General features: G+C 39.7%; 1 protein-coding gene across 3 annotated transcripts in view; it reads left to right on the top strand.

The window, feature by feature from the left end:
- Positions 1-18763, top strand: part of NCOA7 (nuclear receptor coactivator 7) — a 79891-nt gene that overhangs the window by 20337 nt on the left and 40791 nt on the right. For all 3 annotated transcript variants that reach the window (XM_036404539.2, XM_036404540.2, XM_036404538.2), the window contains exon 3: positions 17872-18125. In XM_036404539.2, coding sequence (XP_036260432.1) covers positions 17872-18125 — 254 coding nt within the window. The remainder of the gene's footprint in view (positions 1-17871; positions 18126-18763) is intronic.

Raw genomic sequence — 18763 nt, 5'->3', positions numbered from 1 at the left:
AGTTGTTGGTGGGGAAGCTTGAGAATCCCAAAATATATGCTGACAAACCAGCTCCTGAATTGCAAGATTAAGATGAACATGAAATTGTCTGCATCTCTGTCCCCCAAAATCAGCATTGTTTACACATTTGTCCTTTTAAATATTTTAAATTGCTCTGTTGAAGACACGCACTCAGCCATCATATTTTTCTACTACAGATATAGTGCCGCAGTTTTCCCAGGTCTTCCCTCCTCCCTGTGGCAAGTGAAGCTGAAATAAAACTTTCCCCATCCATTTTTGCTTCTTACCAAATGCAATTTTACCTGCTGTGTTTTGGGGTAAAGGGCTTAGTTTTTGCCTTGGTTCTCAGGAAACAGAAATAGTGATTTTTTTCAAACAAAACAGCAATGTCTTCAAAACTTTCTAAAGAGTGATTTAGATTCCATGTGTAGATAAAATGTTACAGCTCGTAGGAGTTTAACAGGCAAGAAGTGAAAGTGTACGAGTAACATGAGCATAAATTTCTCTTATGCAATAGGTTCTTATTTAACTGCTACTCCTACTTAACCACACAGAATAGTCTTTTTTTTTTTTGCCTTTTTTTCCCAATCATGTTTTTAGGCATTTCTGTTGTCTTCTGTGTCACTGGCTCCCAAATGGACCAGGATCTGTGCTGGTATTCAGCAAGTCCAAAAACAGATGGCACAGTGTAATGGGTGTACAGTGGCACGTTTCTGTGTATTGACTCTACTGTGACATCTGGTGCTTTTTATTGTGATTATGTGCCCATGAACCCAGATAAAACCTCCTATTTCCCTCTGCCCGTGCATCTTCCCTCTCACAGAATGTAGAGCCTTGTTTTCCCTTGGCCATTGTGTAGGCTTGAGTTCAGGGGTACTTCACCTCATAAAATGAGTAGCCATTAAATTTTCAACTTAATTTAGAAAGAAACTACCAGAATGAGTGTTGTGTATCACATGGAAAGAATTGCCTTGGATATAAATTGGTAGTCTGGACGGCTGAATGTACAGCTTGAAAGTGGAATTGTTTTGCATTTGCTGTTGTGTGCTGCTGGATATATTTTGCATGTGCTATTGTGTGATACTGGCTATCTTTGGACAAGCAGTTAAAGGATATGAGAAATCATTAGGGAAGAGTTTGATAGTTTTTTGGAAGAATGAGAAAAGGAGCTGTTTGAGGTTCAGGTTTTCTGGGTCTCAGCATTCATCACAGCAAGTTGCTGATCATTTTCCATGCTTTGTACAATCCTGTGTTAAGTAGCTGTCTCCTACTGTCTTAGGGAAAAGAAATAAGTGTGCTTTATATGAAAAAATGCTGCTTTTCAACAAGTTGACCAAAATACTTACATTATTATACTTACAATTTTATTAATTGTTATGTCTTCAACTTGTGGTGACTTAATTTGAGCAATCTCTGTGGAGATGAACCGTAAAAACCATACTTACGTTGAATGATTTCTTAATAGTTTCCAGGGGAATTATGAATTTTAGTTTTCAATTTCTTTTTGGTCACTACTGAGAGCTGTATTTCTGAAGCCAAAAATGAAGCACTTGTAGTAGGGAACATATTCTCACTGGGATTTGGGTGCCTTTGTGTTTATTGAGTTTACATTGGTCTTGCTACCATCGTTCTGTTGAGAAAACCACATAAATGTCTAGGACATGCTCCAAAGGCCATCCCAGTAGGCAGAGACTCCTTTTAGCTCCAGGTTTTTAATACTTTTTTAGAACCTGAAGCCAGTTGTATAGCTTGATGCTCACCTCCTCTTTCCTTATAATGCCAATATCTAAGGGAAATAAAGGAATTCATAGCATGTTTTAAGTTGATTTAGGTTCTTGGCTTAGATACGTAAATTTACATCCATACAGATGAAGGTTTATACATTAAACACAAGATTTAAAAAAGATAAATATAAGTGTTTACTGCAGTTGTTGTTTACTTGTTACCAGCTCCAATTTACAGATTTTTCCCCCTTCCAATTATTTTTGACACTTAAAGATAAATAAAACCATACAACAAATGGTTTTCAGTTTTGCAGTCCCATAGCTGTTATGACCTAACCATAGCTTTCCTTTTAAGTATTCACAACAATTCCAACAGGTAGGAATCATTGATACATAACTACTGAGCTGTTAGCAGCTAGATTCTGGAAAGCTTAGCTGGGGAAGGCATTATATGTAATTGTCATGTTACTGTTTTTCCCTGATCCTTGCTCTTGGCAGCTGTTGGAGGCAGGATGTTGGCTTGCACAGACCCTTGGTCTGAAATGCTGTGGTCACTCCCTTGGTCAGTCTTCTGCATATTGCAGGCTGTCAGATTTGCAAGCATCTCATTTGGACTTTTCCTGTCTTCTGTTTTATTCCCATATTCAGTAATTCAGCACTTCATATTTTTTATTCCTGTGGTTATTAAGACACAGTAGGATGATGAAATAAAAACACAGTGAGCACAGAGGGACTGTGTGGAAAAAGGGCATCAGTGGTGGCTAGGAGAGAGGAAAACCTAGATAAGATGCACAAAGTTACTTCCTTGAGGGCATCTCATGTATGTGATACCTTTTCGTAAGTTTGTCTGTTAGGTGTGGTTCTTGTTGGCCAGACTTACTATATCTATGTAACAGACTTCAAGTGTTGGCTGCTCCTCAGCTCACTATTCCTCCAGCAGCTGCCTCCTTGCAATTGTTCTAATTCTGCTGAGCCAATGTGTTGATGTTTATTCAGGTTTCCTGTAGCACCCATGTTTTATTTTTTGCTTTTAGGAGGAAAAGTTTTCCACACATTGTTTTTAAACCATCATGAGGTTTATCTTGGGTATGAAGAATAGTCAAGCCAAGATCCTGGAGATGCTTAAATATTTTTAAATGGCTCTAGGAAATAATACATCATTTCAGTTCATCTGTACAATGAAAATATCTTAGCTCTGCTTCCAGATATATAAACATTACCTCATAATTGAGTTACTGAAACTGAATAACAGTATTGCATTTTATTCATATTGTTTCAGGCAATATAATGTGTGCCTGAGGCATTCTATTTTGTAAAAAAAGGCTGAATATATCACTACTTCAGATTTATGGGGCACACTGGTTATTATTTGCTCTGTTATTTAGGGTGTGTGTGCAGGATAGTTGATTTGCTATGGTGGATAGCTGAAAAAAACCCATAAAATATTTTCTGAAACATACAGTGTTATGATTTACCTGCCAGGTACTTATGCTGGAGTGGTTTCAATGTTTTTAGCAAACATTCTGTCTTCTGTGCTGTAGGTCAGTATTTTAGCTGCCCTTTGCAAATGTCATAGTGTAAGAAGCTGAAAAATATCTAGAATTTCACTGACAGCATCCCTGGGACCTGTTAGGTGGGGCTTTGGGAGGTTGGTCAGGTCCTTCAGATGCTTGAGAGACACTTGCTAGTCATTGCTTACAAACTTTTTAGTGTGTATATATATGTGTGTGCATGTGTCTATGTATATATGTGTGTATATATATATAAAGTTTTCTTTTTATCATAGGTGTAAATCTGGAGAATGAGAGTTGGGAGGGAAATTGAAAATTGAACCTGCTTTTTCTGAAGTGTTGCCTGGGAGAAGTTGAACAGCTTTTTATCTTGGGAACTGTTTCCTCAGCTCACATTGGAGTTGCTTTCTGGATTCCGAGGTTTCTGGGTTAGCAGTCTTGTAATTCTGTGGTGCAGGACAGAATTCAGCAAAAGAGCATGAATCACCATTTTCTGTTTAATCTTTAAATCACAGAATTATTCCCAATGTGAGTGCTTCTTCTGGGAAACATAAACAAGATAGTGGTTTTTGTAGTCTTGGTTCTTTCCAGTGCTTTCATCCTCAAGAGTAGTGAAGTCATTTAGGATTGAGGAAGAATTTTGTTACTGGTAACAGAATTAGTGAAAGTATTTAATGGGGCCCTGAGGCTTTCCTCAAGCTTCTTTGAAACTTTCCAGTACCAGAAATGCTGTTTATGGAGGTACAAAGCTTGTGTAAGACAGGAAGCATGGCTAACCTCCTTCCCCATTCACTTCCCCCTGCCTGTGAAGTGAGACTTGGGTAACAGTGTGGCCTCTGAAGGAAGAGGCTTTTTTAGGACAGAGAAGAAAGGTGAAGTTTTGTGTTTTTCTTGGTTTCTTTGAGAGCAGCCTAGGCAGAGAAGAGAGTTTAGTTACTTTCCAGATGTACTGTGTCACACCAGTAATATCACAATTTTTCTCCTTGCAAGATTCTTGTAAGGTTGGATTGTTAGACAGAAGCATGCAATGACCTTAAATTTGCTTTTCCCAAAGGAACCTCTGGGTGTCTCTTAATCAGCCTTTTAAAAGAAACTTATTTAGCCTTCATTATAGAACATAAATAGTTACACCGTGGGTCTTTTGAGGTAGACATCTGTGCAGTTTGGATAACAGTGGCTATTAACATAGTTGCAGTGTAATTTGTCTTCCTCTACTTCCCTTTCCTGCAGCCTATAGCTGGGAATGCCAGGCACTGAGGGCTGTGCTGAACATTCCTGGTCCAGCCATTCTGACATTCCTGGGCCATGCCATTTACCTTTTTGCTCTTGGAAGGATTTAAAGACATATCTTAAAAATGATGAAATTTGTAGGCTTGACAAGGTGGCTTTCTGGATAGGTGAGATACAGACTTCTTACTGGATCTGATATAATTACATTTTTAAATTGTTGTACTGTTTCTGTAGTGTCTGTAGATATGGTCTTGTCCTTTCAGCCTCCCAGGTGTTCTCTTCTGCTCTTAGGCACTTGATGTATCTACTGCATAAAATTCTGCTTAACCCCAGTGAACTGTTTTAAAATTAAGTCTAGCTTAAACACTGGTGGAAAGGTAGTATAATACTTGGCAGAAGTGTGGTGGCATGGTTGATTTTGAAGTGATGCTGTGTAGGATGCTGCTGAAAGGAGGTGGTCACACTCAGCCTTCTGGTTTTGCCGTGTCTTTATGGATGACAGAGTTGCCATCACTGAGCTGCCCCAGCATGAAGGCACCTTCCAGAAGCAGCCACCTAAAGGGATGCCTAATGGTACTGACTTTTTAGTGGTGCTGTTAATCAGCTTCTGCTCATGCTCTGAGAAAGAGCAACTGTCTTACCTCCTTTTGGCAGCAGTCCTGGTCAGCTCTCCCGTGCTTTGTACCACAGGGAGTAGGGAGTGGGCTGTACAGTATTTTGAGAAGGAGAACAGTCAGCATTGTGAGCTAAGTTAGAGTTTGCTGGATTGAAGAAAACACAGGTTGATAAGAAGACAGACATGCACCCTCAGGGAAAGTGTTTCTGGCTCATGAATAAAATTGCCTGCCTTTGTATCTGCCATCATTTGAGGCTTTTGTCTGTATGGTTTTGCCATATGCCATGCTATATTATATAGTCTATTTCTAAGAGTGCTGCATGTTTAAGGGGAAGGTATGAATGATACCTGCAGGAACATGCTTTTGGAAAGGGGCAGTTTTCCCCCTCTGTCTGAGAGACTGGAAAGCACTATATAGCTAACTGCTAAGGAAATTCTGTTGGTAAGAGGGGAAATACAGTGGGTACACCTGTCTGCTTGCACTGTATCTGAACTACTGGATGCACATTCTGAAGTTTTTGCTGCATGCCTTTAGGAATTGGGCTCCCCACTCTTGCCTCCCCAAGGAAATGAAGCTTTTTGCCTCTGCTCTGGGGCTTTGAACAGGGTAAGAAGCTGTGTGCATACTTCTGGTGGCCTTAGGCTCCCCATGGTAAACTCTCATGCCCTCAGTGTTAATCCAGCTTCCAGACTGTGTTTGGAAGGGATTTCTTCCATCCCACCCTGCGCCTGCCAATCTGATTATCTGGAGGTGACTTGTAAATGTAGGTTTTTGGTGTTTTTTTCTGTCCTGCTCTGTAGTCTGAGCAAGGAGAGTTTCCTAGGATCATCTGAAATTTGAAGATTTATGTTACCTATGCTTTAAGTCTCTCATGTTAGTCCACCAAGATCTGTGGGATTCCTCCTGTTGATTTATGTGAGAGAAAATCCCAAGGAGAGCAGCAGGAGGGGTTAGGAATTCGGGGAGGAGGGAGATAATTGTCCTTATGCTGGAAAACCTTTGTAATGTAAATAAGCCATAAATCAGCTCTCTGGATGTCTTAATACACTGAGTATTTTCCTGTGAGACAGCAGTTTCTGGCACAGAGAACTTGTCTTGTATAACACTTAATATACTGCTAATAACTTTAGGCTTTTGCTACTATTTTTTTGGACTGGCTATTTTTATTTCAGTAGGTGTAAGCTTAGCAGATAGCCAATCACTGGTAAGCTTAGTTTAAATTATATTATGGTTTTGGCATAACAGTGCATTTCTGTAATGGATTTTTACTTTCAGTACTGCTTCTATAAATAAATGACTTGAAGGTGTCAATCACATGTTTCAATCAGACGATCTTTAAAAGTCAAATCTCAAGCAGAAGATTTTTCTGTATGTTCACTATCTGTTAGGGAATGAAATGTTAAAAAGATGATGCTGCTCTTTCCACCTGGACCGCAGCAGGTGCTGCATGTTGTAATTCTGCTTGTGTGAGGCTAAGAAGGACTTTTTGTTGTTACAAATACTGCCAAAAGTTTTTTTTTTTTCTTTTTTTTTTTGGCAATCCAAAACTTCAGCATATGACTCTGGTCCCATGGACAGATGCATTTGAGCAATTTTGTGCATGTGAGGAACCATACTGTTAGGTGTTACAGAACAGTGAAAGCTGCTTGTAGGAGCTGAGCTGTGCAGGCACGAGTGGTGGGAGCAGGTCCAAAGCACTGTGGCTGCAGGGAGAGGTGCCAGAGCACCAGAGGGGAGGAGAAGGGATGCCAGCAGCTCCCCACCCACCTGCCATAACAGGGGTAGGTGCCAGCATGCCAGGAAGCTTCCCTTCCCAGCCCAGAAGGGAAGAGACTAGTGGGCATAATGGCAGGCAGCAGGACACAATGTCACAGAGCACCTCCCTTATCTGGCGTGGGCTGGCTGGGTTTGACAGGAGGTTGTTGTCCTTGAAAGTACCAGGAGGCTGAAGATAGCTCCTGGCCTGCTCGTCCCCACCACCCTCCTGCTCTGCGTGTGCAGGGAGGAGGCAGCAGCACTCAGGTGCTGCTGCAAGGAGCAGAAGGGCTGCCTCACAGGCTTCAATTCAGGAGCACTCTAACTTCCTGATTTCCTCAGCTTATTGTTCTAGTTCAGCTACTGCCTCAAGTGCAGTGAGACCTCATGGACTTACAGAGTCCAGAGAACATGCAGATAGAGCAGAGCCTCTTGTTCTTCCCATCTTCCATCACGCTGACAGAGGGCAAGGTTTGCTTTTGGCTTTTTCATTTTCCCTAAAGTAATTGCTTCTTCCCCTTCCAGCCATATACATTTTGAGTGCAGGTTAAAAGTTTCAGTTGAAGTGAAAATGAAAAAATGCAAATATTCTTCAGGCAAGAATAAATCCATAAATAATATAATATTTGGTATAAAACCCACAGAGGAGTTTTAAGAAGTAGTAATTAATACACATTTTATTTCTGATGAGTGTAATTGAGGACCGACTACACTAATGTAATGGTATGGCTGCTGAAAAATATCAGACCATGTCAAATTCTCATTTTAAGGTATATGCTTGTTAGAAGTTACATTTGTACATGCCTGCCATGTGACTGTCCCACAAAGACAAGCTCTCCCTGTCTTGTAATCTTTATACCCGTGGTTAATGGCCTTTTCACCACAGTATTAAAAAGGTGGTGCCATATTATTTTGTACAGAACATGATGCAGACACCTATTCAGGGTGTAGATTGATCATGATTCTCACTTATGAAATATCTGTTGCATGAGACAATATCAGCCATTATTATAAACATTGAAACTACAGATTCTTTTTTATTCCTCCATGACAGCATGGCTGTGTGTCTTTTCAGAACTTTAATCCATGTGACAGTATCTTAAGTGAACTTGGACATTTCTTCCATGTTGTATGCCAGTTCATGGGAAGTCTGTTCAGGAAAGCCATTAAACTGCTCAACATGCAAAATAGGTTGCAAGTTGAGGACAATGAATGCAAGTTGTTTGGGGACAATGTTGAGAAATGAGATATGCATTTGGTTGATTGAGATTTCTTTTTAGCAGCTACTCTGAAATACTTTAAATAAAACCTTTTTCCACTCACGTTGCTGTGCTTTTTGCTGAAATTTGTTCCTGAATAGATAAGTTTTCAACCTGTTTGTAGGCCTGTGCACAGTATATCTTATACTGTGATATCCAGCTGTAACTAACAGAATCCTTGAGAAATATGTGGTGACATTTGGATAATTTTGGTGTTATTATGAAAGTTAGTATTTAAAGCCATTGGTTTGGCTTCCATGTAGTGTCTTTTTTAAAGAAAAAAACCTTGGCCTTGTCTATTAATTATATAAAGGAGAAAGTGGATTTTTTTCTTCGTGTTTTTCTTTTTCAAACTACTTTTGTTTGCAGCTGTGTTAAATTGATAGTTTGATGCCATAGAGGTTGCTGCAGTGATGCAGAGCATCTCAACATTTAAATGGTAATTTGCAAAGTAACTTTCTTAAGAAAAGCAAAGTCTAATGGAAAGACAGGTACTTTAAATCCAAGTCCCCTCCCTCTCTAAGATAATCTCTATTATTGCTCATTTAAATAAGAAAACTGTTGAATTTTTGACTTTACTTTGGTCACTGACTTCTCAACCATAGCAACTTTTGGATCACCCCAACCCTTTTGGTCAGCAAACACTGACAGGTGACTTCACTTATGAGTTATGTCAACTTACTCAACATTAAGATCCTTTTTATGGAGAAACAACACTTTCTTCTCTTTCTGCTGCTGTTGGAGAAGCAGGAACAAAGTCAGTGTTTCCTTTTTGCAGCAGGGGAAGCTGCCCATCTTCCAGCCCTTGGAGTGCCAATGTTTATGAAAATTTCCCATCATCAAAGCACCTTTTCTGGATAAGTGGGAAGAATCTGCCATGACCACTTCAGTGTTCCAGTCTAGAGGTCTGTTTGGCATGGTATGGTGTGTGCCTGGCTTGGCTTTCTGGCATCCTCTTTTTACTGGTCTCAAGTAACATAGCAGAGGCTGTTGCTTGACAAGCCCTTCCATCTCAGCAAGGTGCCTGCTTGGAGGAGCAGTCTTGTATCTGCTTACAAAAGGCTTCCTCCTTTTGTGTTGGCACCAATGTTATCATAGCCAAGTGGGATCTAATGGGGGACTGATCCAGTTTTGAAAAATTAATTCACGTATCGGTACTTTTGCTGGGTTACCTTTAACTTACACAGTTTCCCAGATCTGATCCCTGTGCAGTTGCAACAAATGGGTTTGTGCAAGAATGGGGACAGCTCCTGGGGCCAGAATCAGTGGTGAGCAGAGAGAGAGGGAAGCACCTTCTTTTGCTAATAGAAGTGGCCTAAAGGTGCTGCTGTGAGCTACAGGCTTTGAGACAAGTCTCCTTTTCCTCAAATAGTGTTTAGATCTGGAGGTTTGCTGTGCTTTTTGCCTCGTTACTGTTGCACTCACCATTCTTGATTTCTGCTGGGGGCCAGGCATGGATGCTCAAGAATGAAGGGCAGGGGGAAAAAAAGGGAATGCCTGCAGGTATCCTTCAAGAGTCTGCCCACATGTGTACAGCCTTCTAACAGTTTGCCATGTAGATTTCTTCTGAGAAAAAAAACCAAACAAGTCCCTAAAACCAAAACAAACCAACCAAATCACCAAAACTGAAAGACTGTATCCCTGTCACTGTGTTCTCTGTGGCCCTGCCATCATGAATTTTCATATTGGCTCTTCGTACCTTTTTACATCTTTGGCAAACAACATGCCTAAGCTACTTATTTTTGTCTGGATTTCACTTTTATCTGAATGTAATTCTTGAAAGAATTTAATTTGGTGTCTTTGGTACTTCTCATATAAGAGATACTAAGATAGCACTCCTGGAGGTTTTTTTCCTGGAGGTGGTTTCCAGCTACATTACTGCTGCATGATGTGTGGCACATTTCCTGTGGGTTTTGCTGTAAATGACCATTGATTTTCACCTACTGTTTTATTGCTTCCTTGCGGATGTTTATTGCCATTTGAGTCACTGAGCACTAAATTTCTTTCTGTTTTCAGGCAGTTTAATCAATACTAAAACTGCTTTCTATTATCAGGAAATTTTGTTACATGGGTGATCTGAGAAAGTGGGTGTGGAGCAACCACTGTATGGAGCAGCACACATCCCCCAGAGCTTCCCATGTACTCTGTTGTTGCCTTTGGGATTGTTCTCAATTCTTGCACTTTGTTTCCCTATGTTAATTAAATATTAATTTTAAAGGGCCTTCCTCTTTTTTTCATGGAATTTGAGTTTTATGAAGAGTGTTCAGTTGAAGCAGGGAGTGAGGAGTTTACCAAAGCTTTGGAGGAACTTGAGATGCATCAGCCAGCTTGATGAGCTTATTGTCCTCATCAGAATAAAAAAAGTTTACTATGGTGTGACTCCTGTGCAGCTTCTCTGTAAGATCCTCCCTTGCTGTGTGACAATAAGCAGTTCCCTTTTCCTAGCAGTTTCACTCAGCTGGAGTGGAGGGGAGTGCTGGCTCGAGGGGCTGGCATTAAGTGGGGGAGAGCAGCTGGGAGCCAGCCCTGTCTGGAGGTGACAGGGCAGGGCCATGCCCTCCCTTGCCTGGGCTTCAGTGCAGGGAGAATGTCTAGTTGAGCTACTTTCAGAAGAATTCCTGGCATGTGTAGGAGCCCTTTGGGGTGATGAATGAGCACCACAGTGGGAGAGAGTATCTGGCACTGTCAGCAGACGAAAGCAGGAGGAGCACGATGGGAGTGTGTTAAAAATCAAGTTGGTATTTGTGACAAAATAGTTCTGTGGTGCTGCTCTGACTGAATAAGCCTATTAAGTGAACTTCTGGCAGAGTTAAAGGAGTCATCTGAAAGGAATGGCTTCTTCATTTTGCCTTCTGCCTAAGGCTGTTCTTTGAGAGCTTGCAGTAACTAAGGTTATAAGGGAGAGAATCAAATAGATGTCTAAAGCAAGCAAAATAGCTTTCCAGAATCCTTTTCCTATGGAAAAGATTTTATTAAATTGTTGTCATGGCAACTGAGTGCTGAATGCATCATAACCTCTTTTGCTAAGTAAACAGAAAAGATGGGGATACTTTTGCTTTTGAAAATGGAAAGTTTGTTAAGTGTGTGGGAGCACTGTAGTCTTAAATTTAAGAAAACAAAAACTTTCAGACAGCTCAAAACCCTCTTTGAGTTTTACCCAGGGAAACAGGGATTATTTCCACCCCTTAAATAAACATAAAATATGTTAGATGTGATATTTAAAATTCCCTGATCTAAGTCAGAAAACCGGGGAGGGGAGATGAACATATTTTACTTAATCTAAGAATTCATCAGAAAGTGTAGTGTCTTTAAAATTCCAGAACAACTTTACTACAAATCCTCCCCTCCACATTACAGCTGATGAAACAGATGTAGTGACTTGGTTTTTAAGCTAATGGCAGTATTGGGAAGAAAACAGACATACCCAGGATTGTCAGTACAGCACTTCACTCTCTGGAGCATGCCAGCTTTCTTGAGCATTGCTGCTGGCTGACCATCTGTGAAGCCTGGTGCTGGTACTTGCTGTCAATCAGTAACAGGAGCTCCAATAAAAGTGGAAATTTCCAGCTTTGACCTGTGCTACTAACATCAGAGCTTTCAGGAGCTGTTTTTTGTCCTTTGGAATGACCAGGTTATGGACACTTTTGAGTGTCTGCAACCACCATACTGTAACCACATGGTTGTCCTTGATAACTTTTTCAGAATTGATTTTTTGTAGTTTTTTTCCTCTCTGTGGAAGATACAAAGATATAAATATATAAAGGTATTTTTAAAATATCTGGCAAAAGATGTATTCTCTCCCTTACATTTGCCTTAATAGTCTGTTTTAATAGTAAGCACACAGCCTTGTGGCTTGCTTGTTTCCAAAACAGGACATGTGCCAACCTGAAATGGCTGCTGTTCACTGGAGTGTGCTTCCTTGTGGGGTGGATGCTGTTCAGTTTTAGGAAGATTTCTGAGGGTGAATGGCTTTGTATTTGTTTCTGTGCTGGAGTGAAAGCAGCTGCGCTGGGAAGGTCTGAGTTAATTGTTATGGTTTGCTAAGTAGTCTGACTTCCTTTGGCTTTGCAAGCAGCAATGGTTGATTTTGTCTGAGATTTGCTTATTCTTTCAGGTTCATGGGATGGGATGAGAGCAGGGCCATGCCTGGAGTTGGCTGAGTCGTGCTGGCACTGAGCTGGGTCAAAGGGAGAGGGGTGATCTGTGCAGGCTGAGAGAGAAGGCCTGATGTCGGGTTCGGCTGTCTGTCTCTGCCCCGACACGGGTAGTGTGGTCTTGGGTGGCACGCGTTTCAAAGGACGAGTCTGGACTCTTCAGTTTTTCAATCTTCAGATTGTTTATTATTTCTTATCTACAAAATTTTCTGTCTGCCCAACAGAGGTTTGACCTGCAAGGCAGCCAAGGGCACTCTGACCACCCACGGGGCGGTCGTGTCTTTTTATACTAAAATCTGCATACATGATATTTACCTTTATTTCCCAATACCTTTCACCCATATTAGCAAGTGCACCTTCACCATGAACCAATCTTCAAGTGCCAACATCACCACAAAAAATGGATGACAAGAAGAAGAAAGAGGAAGGATGAGACACGCCCTGATCCCTCCATCTTGTCTCCATAACCCCCCTGTACCAAAAACCCTAAAACCTATATTTCACCCTGTAAATGTGTCTTTTTTGCACCCTTCACTCCCAAGTGATTCTCACGTCCTCAAACTGCTGTCACTTCCATAGATGGATCAAAATCAAGCCACCAAACACTCCTGGCAACATTCCAGGATTTCCGAGACCCCCAAGGGTTCTCTCGGTAATTCTGGACATCCGGAGTGATCTGCTGAGTTCCCACAGCCTGATTAAGATCAGACCAGTGGGTGATTAATGGAGATTTTTACTATCAGATTGCTGTAGGTAGGTAGGTAGGGTTTTGGTTTTTATTGACATGATATTTGATTTATTTAGCTCTTCCAGATGGGTGGAGAAAGGCATGGAGGGTAGAAAGAAACTAGTATATATTAAAATCAGTGCAGATATTTAAATTAAGATTAAATTATTAATTCTGAAGTAAATAATTGGGGTACAAATCATTTTTATATAAAGGAATCTTAATGGGAACACAGCAGATTAAGGTGTTTGAAGTGTTCTAAAGGGTTTTTTTGTAATCTTATTGTTTGTATGCATAAATAGATTTTTGAAAAATTTGAGGAACATGATCTGTTTGTGCTCTGCAGGATGTTAACATGATTGTATGCCAGATATCAAGGCACGTTTTAGAGGATGCACATTGTGGAAAATATCCAAAAAGGAAAACTTCAGCTTGTCAGCCAAAAGATAAAGATTTCTTCTCCCTTCCCTCTTCTTTTGTTTATATTTTTGGAGGGCCACTTTATTAGATGCTTTTGTTTCTAAAGCAAGAGTTGTTCATGGTGTATGATCTTTATTACCTAATACATCATAAAAAACATGCCTTACTATCACAGGAGTTTTTTAGATCATCCCATGATAAGTACCTAGCGCTCTTTGACTGTGCCATTATGTTTTGAATGAGGTCCTATTGAAGTGTTTGTTAGACACCTCTATTGAATAAATGTTAAGCAAAACAAAATGAAATTTCTAGGAAAGAAGTTACTGTCGGATTTCCATGTCTTCATTTTCTCAGTGTCAGAGTTGCTTTACTGGTTGCTTGTAGTTTCTAGTGGAAGTTGGCAGATAAGATTTTTTCTCTGAGCAGTTTTCTTTTTACCCTAACCACCTACATTTTAAGTGTAATGGGAAATTCAGGCTGTTTTATTCTAAAAATTAGTTATTTGACTTTCATAGACAGTCAAATAGAGTTGGGTTTGGAAGATGAAGTAGGCTATTTCTTGGAAGGCTTCCTGGCTCTTTTCCTGTAAGTCAGTGCCCAAGGTAAACAGTCAGTTGCAAATTAATTTAAGTAAACGCTGCTAACCTTGCATTTTTGCCTACTCTGGGATTGTGCCCATTTCAGATCATTAGTCTTTATTAAATTAAATGATCTTTGTATTGCAGTTTTGCTTTTGCTGGCAAATTTTGTATTTGGACAAACTTAGAAAATGCCTTACTGGTTGTTGTTCAGAAAGCACTTGAGGAGCTGGAAACGGATCCCCCTCTGTATAAACTCAGAAGAAATGTTTTGCCTGTCAGAATCAACTAGCTTGAAAAATGTTGTCTTGTGTCTAAATGAAAGTACAGATGTGTAAGACTTTCTCCATAAACAGGAGTGTTTTTGCAGATAAGATATTTGTTTATCCTGCCCTCCCTGTTTCTTTCTTTTTCTTTTTTCCCCCAGCAGCTTTCTTTGTGGAACACATATCCATCAACTGATCCTGAAAACCAAGCATTTTCTGCAGCAACACTTTATGAATTCACTGTATGCATCTTGTTTTGCCTGAAAGGCTGATTTAATTGCAGAACAAGATCAAATTCAGGGGTTTCAATCTTTTTGTTGTTCAGCTCCCTGTTACTTTCATAACTGTTAGGACAAAACTGAATGTTAGATTTGTTCACCGACCTCCCTTTAGAAACTGAACAAACCCACTCAAAATCTTCCAAAGTAGTTGAAAAAAGAAATAATTCAACAAATTATGTTCTTAAAACCATCGTTCATAGCAGCTCTTGTCATGAAGGTTGGGAAATACCTGAGACAAGAGTAGATTAGACTTTCAGCCCCTACCTTCTTTAGGAGGTGACGAGTTTGAAATCTGAGCTGGATGGAGAAGGACTGGCAGCTTGTGTGGGATAGACAGGTCAGTGTGAGAGAAGGGTGAGTGGAGGCTGAAGGAAGTCCCCAAGGGAATGGAGTTTAAGATGCAGTAAACCCTTCATCTGTGCTCTTCACAGCCCAGTCTCTGCTGCGCTGTACCAGTGTGCATTAATAATGAATTGCCTTGTGTGTATACAGGGCTTTGCTTTACTAAGAGGGTGCATAATATTAGAAAGCATAGTAGGTTTGAGGCTTCCATTATGGCTCTAAATGCTATTGAAGGCTTGGTTTCCTTGATATATATTACAGGCAAGGCTTTTCAGGAGTGGTGAATTGGAAGGTAATTTGGTAATTTTCACCAGGCTTTAGAAACTTCAGGAAGAATCATCTTACAAGCAGAGATCACAACCCTAGACAGAGTTGCAGTTACTCTGAGTCCTGTCTGGAGTGTCATGGATAATTGGTCTTAATTTAGTCTTTTTTCCTAGTGCCAAGATTAGCACTTTTGGAGTTGGATGGTCATGGCCTTGAAGCAGTGGGCAGGAGGAGTAAGGTTGGCACCATCTGAAAATCTGATAGCTGCCATGGTGATGGAATAGAAATTATGGAGTCCCCAGATCCTTGATCACTGGTACCTGAAGTACCAGTGACACTGCCCATTCACAGCAGCAGCAGCTGTGTGCTGGGGATGCTGTACATTGTGTAGTGAGCCCCCAGTGTGCTGTAGGGGTGGGAATGCAACAGGATTAAACAGTGAGGACAAGAACCAGTCAGTTGCATTGCAGTGAGTCAGTTCAGACTCTCCTTTCTGCTTTCCTTTTTTCTATCACTAATGGACCACTTCTATTTTAGCTCTTCGTTCTAAAAATTGCCTGGGGCATCTTTGAAAACTCCAGTTCAAATGAGAATGTTTTAATCAAAACAAATAGACTGTGAATCTGAAGACAGAAATCTCTGCTGCAGTGTGAGTAGAAGTGGGGTGCCAGTGGATGCTTGCTAGTTCTCATCTACTGAAGCAGGTGATTTGGGTGTCCTGTGATATGCACACACCCAGGAAGGTCATTGAGTCACTGGAGTCAAAAGTCAGGAATGTGGCTCATTTAGAAGTCTGTAATTGGATATAACCATGGTAGGAATATGCCATTTTAGCATAGAGGGCTGTGTTGCCAGGATTTACATCAGAGCTAAATATACATGTTGTGCATGCAAAGTGTTTGTAATATTTTGTGATTGCTACAGCAGCCTTTTAGAAGGGCTGTGGCTTGCTAGTTAAAAATAAGCCTCATTTACATATGCAAATTTTAATTAGTCTAGTTTAACACTTAGTCAGTTTAAACACTTCATTTGTTACATAGATGTAGTCACTTGTATCTTTTCTAAAACATGCTCTATGGTATTTTCATTGGTAGTCAGGACTGAATCCATAAATTTCCTATACAGTAACTGTCTCTTGCTGGGCAGAGCATGAGCTACTACTGCAAGTTGCCTTACAGATCTGTTAGTTTGAGTGAGTGGGGAACACAGCATCCTCACTGGGCTGGCTGCAGGATGTGAATCTTCCTATTTTGGGAAGCATGAAAGCAATATGTATACATACATGTGTGATAGACACCATTTGTAACACAGACAATACAACAATACTCTTGTGTTTTGAAGTGTTTCACTGGAAAGTGTTGGTCACATGTATTCTGAGAAACTGACCCTTCTCAGTCTAAACATTCTGAACTTGGAACTGGCTTTAGTATTTTATTTTTTAGAAAAGGTGTGTAGCCTGAAATGTCTTTCTAAAATTTGCAATTGCCCTGTGTATTTATTTTATGTTGCGGTCTAAAAGAAAACATGAAAAGCATATAAACATAAAGGTGGAAGAAAGAATCTCTGAAATTCCTGCATTATATTAATAACTTACTGTATTAAGTTTTCAGTTACGTGAGCTACTGCTGTGAGCTCATGAGACCTTTTCCATTTGTGGTGACTCACTGGTTGTCTGTATTTTCTATGCATAATTCTTCCTGTGTACAATGCAAAGTTTTTGCCATCAACAAGATAAATATACTACTCACTCCCTTAGGTACCTTGTAACCAATAAGTTAATGTACTGAAGAGAAGGAGCATTAGATAGATTAGTTTTTCATTTTGGATGGTATGAGTCAGTGATTAACTGGGAGCTATTTTAGTGACAGTGACCCTCAACCCATAAAGTCAGTCTTTGCTCTCTCACTACGCAAATTCAGTGCTATAGATGGTGATTTAGCAGAAAATTCTGTCTTAGGATTCCTGAAGCATCTTTCTCACTTGCTTTGTGCTTTAAGGAGTCTTCTAAAAAGAAAATACTCTTGTTGCTATAGTGATAAGTTGGAAGATCTATAGGTAGCTTAAGATTTCTCTCAGAAGAAATCTAGGCAGCTGGAAAATGTTTTGGCAGAAGCAGTTTGTGGCCATGTTGATAATGTTGCAGAAGGAGCTCCTGGGTGACACTTGGAATACCAGCTAGTGTGGGTTGTGCCAGAACAGCTGTGGAGTAGCATGAGTGGCCTCTAGGAGATAACCTTGGACAAAATGGGAAAAATAACAAGTTTATATGAGAACAGATGGTTTTATAAAGCAGGAGCAGTGTACTGTGGAATTGTTGTTAGCTGTTGTGTTATAATACATTGTGATCTGAGGTTTTATTTTATACCAAGCTTCATCTTGAAAACATGAATTCAGTACCTTGCTTTTACATTTAGATGTATGGTCCTTTTAAAAACCCCCAGCTTTTCAATGGTTTGTTTGTTTGTTTTTCTTTGTTTCTTCTCCTCAGTAAACAACAGTAAAAACTTTTTTGTTATTCTTGAGAAGGTATCCTTGAGATTATGATATAATGGAAGAAAGAGTATAAGGTAGGATCATCTAAGTTACCAAGTTACTGATGCCAAGTGTGTGATTTTTAAAGGGTTGTAAGGAATTCTGGTATTAAATTAATATTTTAAAATATCATTATCATTAGAAAGTGAGTTAACTTGTCTCTAGAGTTGGCTAAATCCTAATGTGGGTTTCTTTCCTTTATGCACAGTTTGAAAAAGAAAAGGCAAGTCAAACAAACCACTGAGACTGTCTCTGCTAATTCCCCTGGATCTCCTGTTTCCAAAACACCTTCTGAGAAAGATGATGAAAGTAAAGTTATTTTGGAGCAAATCAGTTCCTCTGAAGACAACTGTAAATTTCCTGGGGAAAAGGAAACTGCTCCAGACAAGGAAAAGAAAAAGAAAAAGTACAATCAACTGAAAGACATCAGACGCACAGAACTTAAAAGATACTATAGTACTGGTGAGTTATATTAATGCTGTAGTGTTTTAAAATATGTTTGTTTTGGTAGATTGCTAATGGATTTTACCCATATTCTGTAGGCCTTTCTTAAAAGGATAATTAACTTTGGATATCCTTCCTATAAAAGCAAATAGAATTATATAGTTCAAAATATCTGGTACTAACTTAAACCTTGCATTCTCACAAAAACACCTATATCTTGTTTCTCAGTTCTAAAACTCAGTGTTGTTATAGGCAGCAATTAGTTTATTATTGCATTTTATTTTAGTTATTTTTAAGATTAGTCTTCAATGCTTTATGGGGTTCAGTTTCTTTGGCAGGGCTATTTGTTTCATAAATTGATATATACTGTTCAAGGCTTCAGTCTTAATTCATATTCATGTTTGTCTGTTGAAGTGCAAGGAAGTAAGTAAATTAACTACATATACATAAAGAAGATGTCAAAGGGCTTGTGTGATGGCTTGTTTCCCTCCACCCCCCCAGCTAAGTAACTTAATTAATTATAAATTCCTTTTTAGATTTTTTTGCAAGTACTTGAGAAAAAAACTATTTGTACATTAATATATGAAGTGAGTCATATACACATCTGCGTTTCTGGATTGTGATTTGTTAGATACACGTAAATGATTTTAGATCTG

The sequence above is a fragment of the Molothrus ater genome, chromosome 3 (genome assembly GCF_012460135.2).
Source record: "Molothrus ater isolate BHLD 08-10-18 breed brown headed cowbird chromosome 3, BPBGC_Mater_1.1, whole genome shotgun sequence".
Taxonomy (NCBI): domain Eukaryota; kingdom Metazoa; phylum Chordata; class Aves; order Passeriformes; family Icteridae; genus Molothrus; species Molothrus ater.
Note: the sequence above shows the minus strand (reverse complement) of the source record. Positions and strands in the feature narration are given on the sequence as shown.